The 15,949-nt window shown below is 36.8% G+C and overlaps 1 protein-coding gene across 7 annotated transcripts in view; it reads right to left on the bottom strand.

Annotated features, from left to right (window-relative positions):
* Positions 1 to 14,932, bottom strand: part of ALS2 (alsin Rho guanine nucleotide exchange factor ALS2) — a 67,978-nt gene extending 53,046 nt beyond the window's left edge. For 3 of the 7 annotated variants that reach the window (XR_004320052.1, XR_004320053.1, XM_032480063.1), the window contains exons 1-3: positions 14,791 to 14,932; positions 3,304 to 3,383; positions 1,732 to 1,886 (exon numbers count right to left, since the gene is read on the bottom strand). Coding sequence is in view for 5 of the 7 variants with exons in the window: in XM_032480063.1 (XP_032335954.1) it covers positions 1,732 to 1,886; positions 3,304 to 3,323 (175 nt within the window). In the remaining 2 variants the exon portion in view is untranslated. The other 4 variants (XM_032480059.1, XM_032480060.1, XM_006189940.3 and 1 more) reach the window with 3 other exon arrangements.
* Between the last annotated feature and the right edge of the window lie 1,017 nt (positions 14,933 to 15,949).

Below are 15,949 nucleotides of genomic sequence, written 5' to 3'. Positions count from 1 at the left end.
AATTTGGATAGAGTACTGAGAAAATAAGCTCACTGGTTAAGATCTTTCCAATTTTTCTTCCCAAGTGATATGACACACTTGCAAAGGCTCACCAACACTTTCAATTATTCTATTAGAATAATATTCTCTCTAGAGCAAAATTGCAAAAAAAGTGAGTATTTAGACAGCATTAGTTTTTAATCTGGAGTACCTCAAAAACAGTGAGTCAGTGAGGTGTCCTCATTGAATGATGACTTAATGGTTAAATTGAATAGAGACAAAGAAGCTTGAAAAGTTCTAATATTCACTCAGTGCCATTTCCTCACTTTCAAAAGAAAGCACTGGATATCTTTGTGCCATTTCAAGTTACACACTTGTGTGAGACGGGATTTTTTTTGTAACTTTGACACTTAAACCAGGACACTGTTTAAACATAAATAGTGATAGGTAACTGTTCATATATTTTTTTAAAGTTTTCACTCAGTTGTCCCAGGCTTTTAGGTTTGATTCTAGATGATTAAAGATATCATGCTCATGAAAAGGTCCTAAATACCTTACTGAAGGGCTAATAAAACAGTAACAATAACAGAATTCCATTTATGTACGCTTGAGAACTATAGATTTTAAAGCTCCTAGGACAGGTATTGAACATAGTTCACATTTTAAAAATAAGGCTTTTTCCAATTCTGGCCTAATATAATAATAGTACTATGTATTAATATAATAAAAGCAACATAATAATAAAGAGGTTAGAAAGAAATCCATATTTATCCCATAAAACCACCACGATCAGATTTTTTTTTCCTTTTTTTTCCCCCTGCACCATGATCAGATTTAAGCTTTGCTTCCTACAATTTGCCTTCCCTTAGTTCCTACAAGGAAAATACCAAATCATTTCTAAATACTTAACAAAGGCTTACATTTATTTATAAATGTATATATTCATATAATTTATAAAACAGTAATAGAAATTTATAAAATAGTAAAGTTGATGGCAGTCCTGACCTAAATTAAATTTCCCATGAATGAGCTGATACACTGTTATCAAAATTAAAGGCAGCTCTCTATATAAATTATAGCCTGTTTTCTGTCTATTGTAGATTCATAGATTTTATTCTAATTTCTTATAAGCTGCTATTTATGCCTGAGAAAAGCAGTACAGCCAAGTGATTTTTTTAAAAAAAGGGCTTTGAGATCAGGCTTTCTCAGTTCTCATCCTGACTCCAGCCCTTTAAATAGCTATGTGTGCTTGGGGAAATTATTTAACCTCCCTGAACTTCAGCTTCCTCATCTGCGAAGTGGGGATAATGACAGTAGCCACCTCATAAGGTGGCTGTGAGGACTCTATGACATACCGTATATAAAGTGCTTAGGGCCATGCCTGGCACATGTAATTGTTTACTAACATTAGCTATTATTAGCATTATTATTCTGATACATTTAATGAACAAAGGTATAGCAAAAGGGTCTCTGAATAAGTAATCTTTTAAAAAATCAATTTTTTTCACATACTTATCACTATAAAATTTTTTAAACCATAGTTCTCCCTTTTATTCTAGGTGTGGTACATCTGAAATTTAAGAACTAATTTGATTTCTGATAAGGGAGTAAGAACATATTTTGGAAACAAAAAGAGCATAAGCTCCAGCCAAATTCATTCAGAACCCCAGGTACCTAGTAACTCTCTTACCTGTGCTTACGCATTCAGACATTTGTAAGTTTCAGTATTTGCTAAGCCACTCTTTTCAATACCTTCAGTCAGAAGAACTCCATGTTTCACTCCAAGGGCTGCTTGAAGAACAGTCTTTCCTCCCCAGCCTGGCAATCTCTCTGGTGTTACCAAACAGGATCCTGCCTGCCAGATGTGGACCAGGCCTCTTTCTTTGGATCCTTCAGCTTCTGTTGAGCTATAAACATCAAGAAAAATAGCTTAATTTGTTCCTGTAGTTCAGAATTGTTATCTTTTTTTCTTAAAACTTTCATGAGATTTGTACATTTTCCCAGTACATGGGTGAGTGAGTTAGATAGTTTAGCACTTATTTTATGATTTGGTTATGACACAGAACAGAGAGAAAACAACTATTTATGTTAAAAACTTAAGAATAAACTCACAAATTACTATACCCACAAATTACTTATCTCTAAGAAGCAAAAAAACTTGGGCTATTTTCTGAAGTTTTCTGATTAGTAACATAAAATTTCAAGATTCTAATTTCTTGACACATTAACTCCTTGTTTAGATACTAAAGTTATAACATGTCCTCAGTTGGAGTCTTATTTTAAAATTTTAACTCTTAATTTGGTTAAAAAAAACTATTTGATGAGAAAGACAGATGGAATAGGGATCCATATTTCACTTTACACTGAATTTAAGCTCTATAATTCCAATTTAAATTTTTAAGAATTAAATTTATAACAAGTACCAGTAAAATCCTTTGTGCTTTACTCATGTTCCAGCTAAAGAATTCTATCCATTTGATGGCTCTGGTTCAAAGAACATAAAACACACAGCTGCATAATAATGGCCATATCTTAACTGTTTCCTTTACTAAGAAAGGGCCACATTAACATACTCTGGGTTTGCTTTATATAAAATTATCCTTTGTGTTGCCACTCAAGGGACTTTTTTTTTTCATATTCTTTTTTCTAGAACACTGACACCAATATTTTAATGAGGCACAAAAACTTTTTTTGGTTTTATTTTATAATATCTAGAATTTTCTCTACTTTTGCTAAATGATATTCCTCTAAATTGTAATTAGGCATAACCATGGTTTTATGAAAGGGAAGCCAAACATAACCCTCCTTTCAAAATATCATTCATGACTAGGTTTCTAAGGATAGAAGGTGATTACAATTAATAAGGCTACCTTTGAAAACCTGAAACTATGTGTGAGAAAAATGGCTTCAAAGCTTTAAAATGATGAAATGAAGACAGTGTGTGCCTTTTATAAGCATTTTAAAAAGGAACTAGCAAGGGAGAGGATATAGCTCAAGTGGTAGAGTACATGCTTAGCATGCACAAGGTCCTGGGTTCAAGTCCCAGTACCTCCTCTAAAAATAAATAAATAAACCTAATTACCCCCCCACAGAAAAAGTAAAAAAATAAATTTAAAAAAACTTTAAAAAAAGGAACTAGCAACAAAGTATCACTAATTAGCTTTATTGTAATTATCTTCATCTCTTTACCAATCAACACAAATGTCACTATTACTACTTAGTAACTATCATCAAGAAAATTAAACTGAAGAGAAGCTACATGGAAGTGGAACTGTTTGTTCTGTTTTCCTAGAAGGATAGGGGACAAGGAAGAAATGGCTTTACTTTCTCTTCTTTGAGTCCATCGGTCAGTGGGAGCACTCCATCACCAAATCACTCCCTCTTTGCAAAAGGTTTATGAAGACCTAAATGGCAAAACACAGGTAAGCACAAAGAGCAGTGTAAGAGTACCTTGCTATTTTACTTGTCAGATTTTTAAAAAGAAGAAAAAAAAAAGGCAGTCCTCCAACAAGTGCACATTCATTGGGCAACAAATACGCAACAAAACTATTTAAACTATTTCATATCCCGCCTGCCAAAGTTGAATCTCTAAACTGAGCCTGCCCACTGAGCTTATAAAAATGTCTGTTGATCGTCAAATGTAATGTCAAAGCAAGAAAAGACTACCTACAATTTAGCTGTACTTTGTCAGGCAACAGATTTTTTTGGCTTGTTTTTCATTATAAAGAAGGAAGTTCAATCTGAAAATTCAGTACGTTAAGTATTATACACACACATTAAGGTTACTTTTTAAACGCTTCTGGAACATACAAACAAATATGTAAATATCAATTAAATAAACAAGAATTTCTAAAATCTCCTCAGTAATGTATCAGATTCACATAGTTTTAATTTACATTTTTAATTTAATTTACACACACACACAAAACATCATTAAAACAGAAAGTTTTCCAGTTACTGGAACTAGTATTATCTTTCCCAAATCAACTTCAATTCAAAAACCATAATCCAAAGGGCTAGAAGAAAAGAGTTTGAATTTTAAAATATCTGCTTTAAAATCTACCATTTAATAAAAAAAGAGCCATATAAAAATTACAGTACAAATATCACGACCCATCAGTTCAGAAACTCAATGTTTAATAAAGTTAAGAGCTAGAAATATAAACAAGCAGACAGAAATGCTCAATACATTTCAACTAAAAATTTCACATCTTTAAAGACACCAAAACCCATGAAAATAAGGGCAATGAGGTTTTAGATGTGTGCACAACAAAAATATTGGGGCCAAATTTGTTATTTTCCTGCAAAAGGATATGGCATGATCACTGTTCTCTGAAAACAGTCCATATCAGCAGGAGTGATGTAAGACCCATCTGTTTACTCCAGGTTGCCTGTGAATTCTTACTGTTTTCCATCTGTATATCTGGAGGGAGTTACTCTATACCTAATGCTTATTTTAGAAAGATTCTGAATCATTCAAAGTTGGATGAAGAGTACTATATAAATGAAAGATATACCTGAATAGATTGAATAAATGCCATTCATTTAATAAACATGATAAATACTAAGTGGTACCATGCTTTGTGTGACAGTAATTAACTTCTAGTAAAATGTACAGTATATGGTGTACAGAGAAGTTCCAAAGTGAGGTCTAACCTGTGCTTATCTATCAGAGATCAAGGAGTAACCAGTCCCTTAATTAAAGTTAAACAATGCCCAATGGAAACCAGAGAACTCCTCTGGGAGCATGTGGAATTGAATTGTGGCCTATTGCCTGACAATCAAAAAATGTTGAGAATCTTTTGGTAAAGTGAATAAAGCAGCTGACCTTTCTTCTCTTTTGGTCAGACTTTTCTTAAAATGGATTACACCTTATGCCATATGATTTCTCACCATCGCTCATCTTTTTAAATCCAAATGGAATTAAAACACTACAAACTGTTTTGCAACATCTTTTGTTACTTACTGTATACAGTGGGCAGAACAATGATTCCCAAGATGCCCATGTCCTAATGCCCAGAATCTGTAACTATGTTAGGTTACACGGCAAAGGGGAATTAAGGCTGCCAATCAGCTGGCTTTAAATTGGGGGGATTATAACCTTGTTATCCAGATGGACCCAGTGCAATCACAGAGTCCTTAAGAGTGGAAGGAGGCAGAAGAGTCCAAGAGAGAGATGTGATGATGCAAGCAAGTTAGAGAGATGCTGAACTGCTGGCTTTAAAGATAGCAGGGAGCAGCCATGGCCAAGGAATGTAGGTGGCCTCTACAAGCTGCAACAGACAAGGAAACGGATTCTGTCCTAGAGCCTCCAGAAAAAAAATGCTGACATTTTGATTTTAGCCCAGCAAGCCCAGCAAAACTTGTGTCAGATTTTTAACCTAAAGAACTCTAGGATAATAAATTTGTGTTATTTTAAGCCACTAAGTTTGCAGAAATGTTACTGCAGCAGCAACAGAAAACTAATATATTATTTCATAGACATCTTTCTTGATCAGTATTTACAGATCTAATTTCATCTTAATGTTGTTTAATATATCTGACTTCTTCTGAGACATGTTTGCCTGGCATTCAAATAAGACAATGAGAAAAAAAGAAATGACTGCTAAGGAAAAAGGAACATTGCACCTAAATGTGGGAAGCTTATGTTAAAAAAGTTTTACCTCAGATATTTTATGTGACATTTACCAACTCCAGTTAATCTAACATTCTTTCTCTGTATCAGCACAGAAAAAGTAAACCAAAAATTTTTGTTTTTCTAGTATTTTTATGATCCCCTCTCTGGGAAATCTATTAAGACTTGCCTTGACCATTCAAATAGCATTGAAACTTCCTTACATTCTTTCACTGCTTAACATTTTAAATTGTTCTAAAATTGCCTAATCTTAGGGCTTCTTCTGGGGATATTTCTTCCCAGGTGAGCTTTCAGGTCCTTACTCTACATTCCTTTGGGGGTCAAGATCCCTGTACTCTGCTTCTTTTCTTCTGTTACAGTAACTTTCCCTCAGAGGACTTTATTATATTAACCAGCGCTGAAATAGAAGCTGTGTGATATATACAGAGTTAGAAAATGTGGGCTCCTCTTTTGCCTCACATGGCCTTCCCAGAGATCAATGGCGTCTGTAAAAGGAATAAGCTAGACTCTAGCATCCCCTTCAGCTGTTAAGTACTATGAGCCACAGAACAAAGCGACATTCATTTTAAAGTAGAACACTCTATACTTTGTCTCTTTTACAGTGAAATGTAAAGTAATTAAACTTTCAGGTGATCCTTTAAGGGGCAAAAAGCAAACCTTGGTTCTTAATGAATTGATTCCACTTTTAGATCCCACTGGATGCACACACCCTCCTGCTATTTAACAGAGAATTAGGCTATATTGTACATGCAGAGTGTATGGTTAACACCATGCTCTGGGAGTGCCCTAAAGAAGAAAAAAAAATCCAATCTAGATGTTCTAATTATTCCTAGGAAGAAAAGCTATAAACTATCAATGGGTCCATAATACTTTAACCGAAGTCCAAACATCTCTGAAAACTAAGTTTCTTCATCTAAGTCTTTTGGTGGCAAAATCTAACCTGACCTGAACTCATCCAACAGCAAAATCTGACCTGAACTAACATGATGCTTTTAGTTTTTACCCCTTTAGTGTGCATATCCATACATTTTGTCACAGAAACATTAATATGACTGTAGGGTGGTACCAAAGGTCTCATGGGAAGTGTTATATAACATGGTTTATGCATCTTATTTTAAAGATCAGAAAAACTCTGAATTTCAAAACATGCCTTACCCCAAGGGTTTCAAGTAAAGGACTAGGGATGTGTGTCCTAAAACAACTATCATTTTGGGTAGGGGTCCTCAATTTTTAATGGCAATGATTTACATCATTTGTTTCAAAAGTTTCAAGTCAATTTTATGGTGATCATACTCACATACAGTGCCCAAATTAATTTTGTAAGGACTATCCTGCCTGCAAATACTCACTTGGCTCATCTTAGTGGAGGAAGGAGTTCCTGGGCTCTTTAATTTCTTATGAGAATGCCAATTTGGTGGAAAGAGGTAAATAATGAGAATAGTTAGTGCTCTGTCTCAGGACAACTAGGACTTAGTGATGTACTGGATGTAAGTAGGGGATAAAGGAGAAGGAGGTATCAAAAATGACCTCAACTTATTCCCTGAACAATTGTGTAGTGGTGGTACCATTCACTGAAATGAGGAAGGTGAGGGGAAAGGATTCTGAAGTGAAAGATAAAAAAATTCTGGTAAGACAACATTTTTTAATAAGTTCAAGATACCTGTGAGAAATCCAAGAGTACATATCAAGTGAGTAACTGAACATATAAGTATGCGGTTCAGAAGAAAGGACTCAGCTATTGATATAAACTTGGGACAGCAAATGGACAGTATCTGGAATCAGGGCAATGGATAATACCACTAGAGTGTGTATTAAGAGAAAGGGAAGACACAGGATCAAACTGTAAGGAGCCTAGATAGGATGAGGAATAAGCAAAGATGACTGAAATGAGAAGTGGCCTGAGAGGCAAGAAACATGAGCCTGATGTGTGGGTACACAGAGCAAAGCAGAGAGTGTTTCCAGCAGAAAGGACTGGTCAACACAGCTGGGGTTTCAGAGGATGAGAACTGAAAAGTGTCCACAGGATATCACTGCTGAGAAGTTGCCACAGTCTCAGTGGTGTGGCTGGGGACTGAAAACCACATTGTAGTAGGCTGACTATAAATGGGAGGTGAGGACATGAAAATAAAGTTCATGTAAATGATTCTCTTTAAAGATGCTAAAATAGCAAATAGGGAGTAGCAGCTGGAGAGAAACGTGAAGATCAGGGTATGTTTTGTGGAGGGCTGGGGATAAGAGACAGTTGAACATGTTTGCAGGACAATGACACTGATCCTAGATGCAAGGGAGACAAGAGGAGAGGGGAGAACCAAAGGCCTAAACAAAGTGAGAAGAAAGCATCCAGAACACACGTGTGGTGGGACTGGTCTTTCCAAAGAGGCAGGGTCTACATTTTAAAAAGAAAGAAAATGACAGGCTCAGATACAGGCAGGATTACAGATTTTGTGGTGGGAGGATGAGTCCCACATGATGGCACCCGTAAGTGACTAGGACTTCACCGTAGGTGTGCTATGTATTCTAATCTCACTCCTGGCCCCATTCATTCTGTTCTTTATTTTACTTTGGCATATTTACACATCTTTGTATACTGCCTTAAATCCTTTTAGTAACAAGGTACAATATAAATTTAAAAAATTTAAATGTGGAACAGAAATGTCTTAGTGAACTATTATCCCAAATGCAAAGAGAAAATTAAATCACATAGGATTCTATATATTCATCTCTAGGAAAGTTATTCTCTGGATAAAGTCCTTTTGCCTTACTAATTTAGTGAAAGGTAAATTTGCAAGTCATAAGTGTACTAACTTTAAAATGCTTAAATTTCAACAACTAAAACAACATGTATTTTTCTCACCCACTAAATCTCAGGTATGGAACTAACCTAAAACTTCCATGGAAGCCAAAAATATCTTACGCTCTATTATATCCCAGCTGTTTAACATAGTCCTGATATACAATAAGTACTCAATAAATATCTGTAGACAGACAAGGCCTATATAAATAAACAAGTTCCCGCCTTAAAGGAGTTCATATACTAGTATGTTCTGTCTGACTATAATGATGGCTGTCTCTAAGTAGACAGTACCCTCAAGGCATAAGAAAGCTAACTTAGCAATAGCAAAGCTGTCTAATTCTCCTGTCTCACTTACTAGTTGAAAATAACTGTATAGATTAAAACAGTAAAATAATAGCAATAATTATAGTGAACAAGAGTAATGATATTACTGTCTAGAATGACACGACATTAAGGTAGGAAGACAATAAAAATAATAATAAAGGAGCAAACTGTATCATAATGCCTTGAAAAGATTTTGGATAAGAGTGAATCTGATATAAAATTACTACAGATTTCATGCAGTCATTTACTCTTTCTTTTTAAAGTTTGAGTTGCTTGTGTTTTATTACAGTGTAGGAAATCAGTTTATATTGTGAATGAAGTAAACAATAACTGAAGACACTATGGCATTTTATACATGGTAAATGATTAACAAATGTTTGCTTTTAGAGGCTCAGTCAATATGTTTACACATGGATTAAGGCAACTTCTGACTTAAACCCCTGATTTACAAAACTAATCTATACACCAATAACCACTGCTTTCTGGATATCCTGCCACCCAAGCCTTCATCCACCACCACTGAAAGTTGAGGAACACTCACCTTGCACTGAATCCTTGACAAACCAACCACTATCAAAGGTGGAGGCCACTTCAAATTCCAGCCCTCTCAGCCTGAATTGCTGCACCCGAGGCATTGCCTGACACCACTATGGGAGGTATTGGCCCCTTAAATCCTGACTCAGGGTTCAGGAATTCAGTAAATTAATGCATTAAATAAAGTCAGTAGGCTGGCCTAGACAGTACTTATTATTTATAAGTACTAATGGGATAATGCACTTACTAAGTCATTGATTCAAAACATACTATAAACTCCTGGAGGTCAGAAACTATGACTTATTCATCAGTACACTCTTGTACCCATAGTAACCACCAGGTATAAGCTGGCTACACATTAAATGAATACTCAGTGGAAGACAGCCCTTGGTCTTAAGTTCCAGCCCATGGACTTCCAAATGATTAGAAGGTTTCCAGTGCCTGTTATAAAAGTCAGTATCAAACACAAAAGCAAAGAGTCTTCTCATAACAGAAACTCTCACACATAATTCCTAATGGTACTTCCTAACAAGGAAGATGCTTTTATTTCATGTCACTTCACAAATGTTAGATAATCCAAGAAAGAACAGTCCACTTTTCCTTAGTACGTGGAGACAGTTTTTGGTGCAACCAGGGACACAAAGGTGTCACAGTCTCGCTTTTTCTTTTTTATTTTTTTACGGCGTGCTAATTTCACCATGAAACCTATTAAAACTACACTCTTCTGATTGTGAGAATCCTCTAAAATGAATGCTACTCATGAGGGAGGAAAAAAAATGGTAAAATAAACGTCTAGAATACCTATTAAGCTCCTTTTTGCACCCACTACATATTTTTAAAATGCATTTTTCAGAAATACTAAAATTCCCATGAAACAGTCTGATGAATATTATAATACTAGCAACTGACTTTCAAATTCCCAGGTACAATTTGTGCCTATTATTACATGATACCTTATAATTTCTGATATAAAACGTTTATTCCTTCAATATTTTGCTACTATTCTTTTACTAAAATGGTCACTGAAGAAAAAAGGCCAATATTACAGAAATACAGTTCAAAGTATGTTGGTTTATTTTACCAATCAATAATATCTAGTGCTTAAGGTCATCAAGGGGCCACATAACTGAACATGGAGTACACACAAGCCTAAATATACTGCTTTGGAGATAAAGGTTTCACTTAGAGTATTTTAAAAGTGCTAATAACAGGTATTCTTGATTAGGAATAAAAATATTACTTAACACACAAGTTTTTAAACTTGTGTTTAAAAAATACTAAGGATCAGCTTTTAAATTGACTATTCATTACTCAACCATTTAACACATTGTCATTATGTTTATATATTATCACGTAGAGAAAGAGAATTATTTTGTTTGAGCAATATCTAGGACACTTACATTCACAATATAAAACTCAGGTTTACTACACTGTAATAAAATGTAACCTACCCAAACTTTAGAAAAGAAATGTTAATGGTAGATACTGACAGGCATATGTAGAACAGATAAACAAGATTATACTGTATAGCGCAGGGAAATATATACAAGATCTTATGGTAGCTCACAGAGAAAAAAATATGACAATGAATATATGTATGTTCATGTATAACTGAAAAATTGTGCTCTACACTGGAATTTGACATGACATTGTAAAATGACTATAACTCAATAAAAAAGTGTTTGAAAAAAAAAAAGAAAGTGTTAATGACTACAGGATATATGCAGTAATTTCGTATCTGAGTCACTCTGTCCAAATTCCTTTATGATACAATGTACTCCCCTCTACTTTGAGAGTTCATGATCAGTATATGCCTGCACTTCTTAAGAGTCTCTAGAATTTAAATTCCCCTACAGCCTTTCAGGAAGGATCATTCCTCATATAATAAGGAAAGCATTTTCCCAGGAGCACAAGTCAAACATCAAAGTAAAATTAACTAAATAAATAGATGGTCTGTTTGTTCTCTTCAGAAAAGCTTTACACAGTGGAGCTGACTGGCACATCCTTTTCTTACTGCAGGGAGAGAATAATTATTTTTTTCAGAGTCTACTTTGATGCTACAGAGTAAAATAAAGTATATGGGGAGAGAGTCCTGGTTGTAAATAAAAATTATAGGGTGCTAGTTTCACAAACTATCTTAATCATACACAAATCTGTTTTTAAAAATTATATAATAATAATATACAAGTCTACATACCCATCACTCATATTTTAACAAATAACATTTTCATATTTCCTTCAGCTCTCTTTAAAACAGAAGAAAAAGTTATACATAGATCTGAAGGCACTCTACCCATCTTCCTGCTCCAGAGTTACCCACTATTCTTAATGTGTCTTATTTCCATGTATGTTCTTATACTTCTAATTACTTTCATTAGATACACACATATCAATAAGCAGTATATGCTATATTGTTTTAAAACTCTACATAAATGCACAATACTGTACGCACACATCCTTTGTCAACTTGCTTTTTTATTCAATATTATGTACTTGAGATTATTCATGTTGATAAGCAAAGATCTAGTTCATTTTTACTAGAGGGCAGTATTCCACTGCATGAATAAACCATAGTTTATCCATTTCCTTATGAAAGTACAGCTGGATTTTCTACTTTATTACTATTTTAAAAGGTACTATAATCATCTTTGTTAGATGTTAGCCTGGGCAATTGTCCCAAGTTTAGTTAAGAATTTGGCTCAACAAAAATTTAGGTTGTGGAAGAAAAGAACCTTGGAATGAAAGTTACCCATCCAGCTCCCACTGTCTCATCTTTTTCTCATAGGAGTTGAGAAAACTACATTTTCTTCATAAAGTAACTCTACAATAAAAAAAAAAAAAAGATAACTCTACAAGAGCCCAAAGAAGTACTCATTACATTGCTGATTTGAATATTTTTGCTCTATCCATGTGGATCAATTAGTTCAGCTACTTTACCAGTTGTTCAGCTATTTTACCAATTGTGTGATACAGGCAAACATCAAGACATAATGTAAAAACAGCGCCATTACATCTACAAAGTAATAGGAGATGGGGATAGGAAAATCAATGCAACACTAGAAAGAATCAAGTGATAGTTTGTTGCTATTTTACTTGTGGTTACCGTGGATTTTCTTAAGGACTGATATCCTACTAAATCTACTACTTTCTTATTACTGATGACTGAGTTATTTGGTCATCAACGAAGAGTTAAAAGAAAAAAAACATAAAAACAAAACAAAAAAACTCTACCAGAAAAATTCCTAATACAGTTGGAATATGCAGTAGGTTTAATTCCACAAAGTTATTAAAATCCTCACAGCGTTCCTCTGAGTGTCTGAGAAGAGGGCTCAACCTCACACTACACCCAAGCAACCCTTCTTTTACACCAGCTCAAAACTCACCTCTACCTTCCCTCCTAGTTTTTCAAATTGTACCTTACCTAATCTCATACTAATCCAGAATTATAAAAGTTTTTTTACAAGTCAGTCATATTCTCTGGAAATACCCTGAGAATGGGCCCAGCAATACTGCATGTTTTTCATGAAAACATAGATTAACAGTATTCTTTCCACCTGATCACATGAAAACTAAAATCAGGTCTCAGTGAGGTTCTTACCATGCCTTTCTTTCTTAAACAGTCAAAATGCCCTAAGTCAGTCAATGACAACCTAAATTCTGAAAGGTTGAAATCTGAAGAGAAGGGATTCCAGTCCACATTGTGTAAATCAATTTAAAAAATAAGAGCCTTATATAATGTCACTCAAATTTTCCTCCCAAAATTATGTTTGGTACTTTACTTTCTGCATCATTATCTGTTCAAATTTTAATATTGTGAAACAGCTTGTAACGTTTCTTGCTATAGGATGAATCTTGAATCTGCCAATACTAGTCATAGTTTGGGAACCAAGTAATAAATTTAAACTAAGTATAGATTCCACCATAATTTTCCACATTAAAGGCTCTAATGGAACACCAAAGTTACTAAAGACTAACCTGAAATCATGTTTTCTCTAAATACACTCCTATATCATAAAATTATCTGGATACTATCCCTTGATTTTAAAAAGTGAACTATAGTTCTTTTCTAAAAATACTCAGTTCTCTTTCACATCATCTGGAAAACAATGAGTCAGTGGGTCAACATGTAGTGGAAAAGTAAACTAATTATAAAAATAGCTAATATGTATTGAATCTTTATATACAGTGCCAGGCACTGTAATAAGTACATGAACCATTACATATAAAGGTACTGTTATAAGGAAGGTACTTTTATCCCTAATTTAGAGATAAGGAAACTGAGGCAGGTAAGTTAAGTAACTTGTAAGTAACTTGCCCAAACTCAAAGATGTAAGTGTATGTGATTCCAGGTATGCCCAGGCCTAAAGCCTAGGATCTTCACCACTATGCTTGTATTATTAAGATTAAAATACTGTAATTTACTGCAAAAGCCAATTTTTCACTCCTTTAAATTTTTAAAGTATTCATTAACTCAAAGGTCAAGGGGTCACTCCAAATCACTTATATTTATGATAAATTTAAATAATATTGAGCAAACAAGTTTGCTGAATTTCTGTACCTGTTCAGAATAAACACATATCACACAATTTTATTCTCTGAAGCCTTTTAAAGAACATTTATAGCCACCAACAAATCCAAAAGGCTATAGACTAAGGATTGACGTTTTTGTTCAACAGTTACTTCCTTTTCCATTCTAAACCAGAAAGAGAATACTTGAATAAGTCACTTTAACCCGTGTTTTTTTGTTTTTGTTTTTGTTTTTTTCCCTTCCCTCATCAACAAAGCCCTAAGCAGTACACCACCACTTAGGCCAACCTACGGTTGGTCAACCTATAGGGCTACTGTCTCCAAAGTAGCCCTATTACCCAGAGGACCAATACCAGCGTCAAGACCATTATCTCACGATAGCCTCTATGTTATTTTCGTATCTTCACTTCTCAAAAGAACTTACCACCCTCTGCTGGCTCACTTGACACGCCAAAGGACTTAGCTAAACTACTAATTCTTAATAAAATCATTTTCTTCATTCGCAACCGCTTTTTCAAGTCACCGAAACCATCGGTCTACTCTCCACCGCGATCTGCATCCAGGGGCAAACCCACCAGGACACTCACCAAGGTTCGCGGCCAGAGACCCCAGTTTATCTGCTCTGCGCCTAAAGTGGGTAATCAATAAATCCTCCTGAATGAATGGGTGGAAGGCAGCGTGGGTGGAGGCGGGAAGGGGGGCGTGAAGGAATTTCACAAGGCTGCGTCTCTGCTGCGGCGCCCCGACTCCGGAGGGAGAAACGGGGGCGGGTGGGAGAACCTGGGGCCGTCGGGTGCTGCTTCACAGGCAGGCGCAGTGGGTCGGACGCTGGCTTGGGAAGACGCGGGCGCCGTCTACGTGGGTCCCCACAGCTCTCTCCCGGGCCTCGGCCTGCGCCTCCGCCTTTCTCCCGGACCCCGGCCTCAGGCACACTGGAGGCCCCGGCCAGTCAGCCCCGAGAAGCCGCGGGGCCAACCCAAGACCCGCGCTCGCTCACCTGACGCTCCACCGGCAGCACCGCGGTCTGCATCCGGCGCGAGCCCGGCAGCTCCGCGGGTTCGCGAGATCAGCTGATTCACGGGGGGCGGGGCCTCCGAGCAGGGGCGGGGCTGCGAGGCTGTGAACGAGAGTGAAGGCGGGAGGGAATCACCCCCGAAGTAGGTGGGGTTAGATACCAACGGCGTCTGGTAGGGGTCAAAATTAGTCCACGGGCGTCAGGCACCGCGGGTGGTGTTCCCAGTAGTCCTGTCCTCCCTTAGATCAGGGCGGAGCCCCCCTCCGGAGATACACTTGGGCAATGACGTAACATGTGCGTCGCCGGGCCGAACTACCAGAGTGCTTCCATGGTAACAGATGGTGATGCGAGTGGTTGGAAGCTGCAGTCTTTTTGTTGCTACCTCAAACTGCCGGAGTCCGAAGGGAAAATTCGCTACTCTTGACAGTGAAAAGGCTAAAATGTCTTCAGACTGCCTCTATGGATTATACCCTGACGGTAGTCGCTTCCTCCCCCAAGAATGACGTCATCGCCGCGCGGCGCTGGTTGGCCCTAGTATCCACACTGTGTTCTTTAATGTTTAGTTGCAACCCTGAAGGATGGAGTGTGGTAGGAAGGAATGGGTTGGCCTCTCCTATGATCCTCACTGGGCTCCCCAATATACAGTCTGAGTAAAACCAGTTTGTTTGCCCAGCACACAGTTTCAGTCTAGTTTTGTTGCAGCCACAGCCCCATTCTGACTCAGCTCGCACCTCCGAAGTTTCCTCAAGAAAGTATTCCGGAGCCGCTACTCTTGGCACACAGAGTGTGCAAACTCTACTGATAGGCAATGTGCCGTCGTTGAACCTACAAGCGTGCATTCAGGCCATCAACGACAGATGTGCAGTCAGGGTCTGAAGCTCCTGAGCATAAATTGTCTATTACGTTCACCAACATCCTTAACTCAGTTGCCTCCTTGATCTTCCATCACCTGCAAAACCGTTAGTATGCAACAATTCAACTAACCTTGTACACTCTTGCACCAGTGCTGGAAATTACTTAACACTGAAGATTAGCACCACTGCAAACAAAAGGTGTCCAACTTCAGTCAGCCCCTCCATGTGGCCAGGCAATTTTGCTAAGCCCAAAACTGTCGTTAACACATTGCTACTCAGAATTTCTC

The sequence above is a fragment of the Camelus ferus genome, chromosome 5 (assembly GCF_009834535.1).
Source record: "Camelus ferus isolate YT-003-E chromosome 5, BCGSAC_Cfer_1.0, whole genome shotgun sequence".
NCBI classification, from domain to species: Eukaryota; Metazoa; Chordata; class Mammalia; order Artiodactyla; family Camelidae; genus Camelus; species Camelus ferus.
This window is presented reverse-complemented; position numbering and strand designations above follow the sequence as displayed.